This window comes from Carlito syrichta, unplaced genomic scaffold (genome assembly GCF_000164805.1).
Source record: "Carlito syrichta isolate Samal-C Ts95f unplaced genomic scaffold, Tarsius_syrichta-2.0.1 Scaffold301850, whole genome shotgun sequence".
Classification (NCBI taxonomy): Eukaryota; Metazoa; Chordata; class Mammalia; order Primates; family Tarsiidae; genus Carlito; species Carlito syrichta.
The window spans coordinates 304,576-305,369 of NW_007245946.1; the positions used below are offsets into that span (position 1 = coordinate 304,576).

Here is a 794-nt window from a genome sequence, read left to right on the forward strand (position 1 = left end):
TACTCTGCCATCATGTAGAACTAGAAACATACGTGTATATATCATGTAGAGCTAGAAATGTAGAACTAGAAACAAAATAGTGCTCAAAAGCAAACAAATAAGTAAGTAAAATAAAAGTGATGGGAGTATATCAAAGGGGCATCGGAGCAACTTAAAGAGTTTCCAATGACAAATTCTGGAGAAAAAAAACTAAATAAGTGAAGCAGCATTGATCACAAGCTAAAGTATAAAATAAGTATTCTTTATTATATAAATAAATAATTGAATAAATTAAAATAAGTGAAAAGAGCCAACTCACGAGGGGCAAAATTTCCAAATTAGGGGGCGATATTCCGCCATTACGGACCCACAAATGGCATGCACGGCGCCTCATGCCTCCATCTCAGTATTTGGCCGGGCGCGGGGGCGGGGATCCGGTTCAAACAGGAGTGGGCGGGCAGTCGGAGGCGCGTGGCAAGCGCAGCGGCGGGGCCGTTGGAGAAGGCGCGCGCCATCAGCCTCCCACCTTGCCCCGCGCGCCCGGTCCCGCCCCGCTCCGCCGACTCCCAGGTCTCCCTGCGCCCGCCCCGCCCTGCCAGCTCCCGGGTCTCCTTGCGCCGGCCCGGAGCGCGCCTGCGCCGGCTCCCAGGGCTCCTCGCGCTCGGCACTGAGTGCGCTTGCGCAGAAAGAGGGCGTTGCTTGGCGGAAAGGACCCAGAGGGGCGGGGCGGGCCGAGGAGTGGAGAGGGAGTGTTCGAAATGGGGGGGGCGGGGGCTACTGGCTCCCTCCCGGAAGCGCCTGCGGGGGGGGGGAGC

At 55.9% G+C, this 794-nt stretch overlaps 1 protein-coding gene across 1 annotated transcript in view; it reads right to left on the bottom strand.

Moving 5' to 3' along the window:
* GPR132 (G protein-coupled receptor 132) overlaps window positions 1-794 on the bottom strand; it is a 34,521-nt gene that overhangs the window by 10,427 nt on the left and 23,300 nt on the right. The window contains exon 5 of the mRNA XM_021711069.1: window positions 506-655. Within this exon, the coding sequence (XP_021566744.1) occupies window positions 506-655 (150 nt within the window). The remainder of the gene's footprint in view (window positions 1-505; window positions 656-794) is intronic.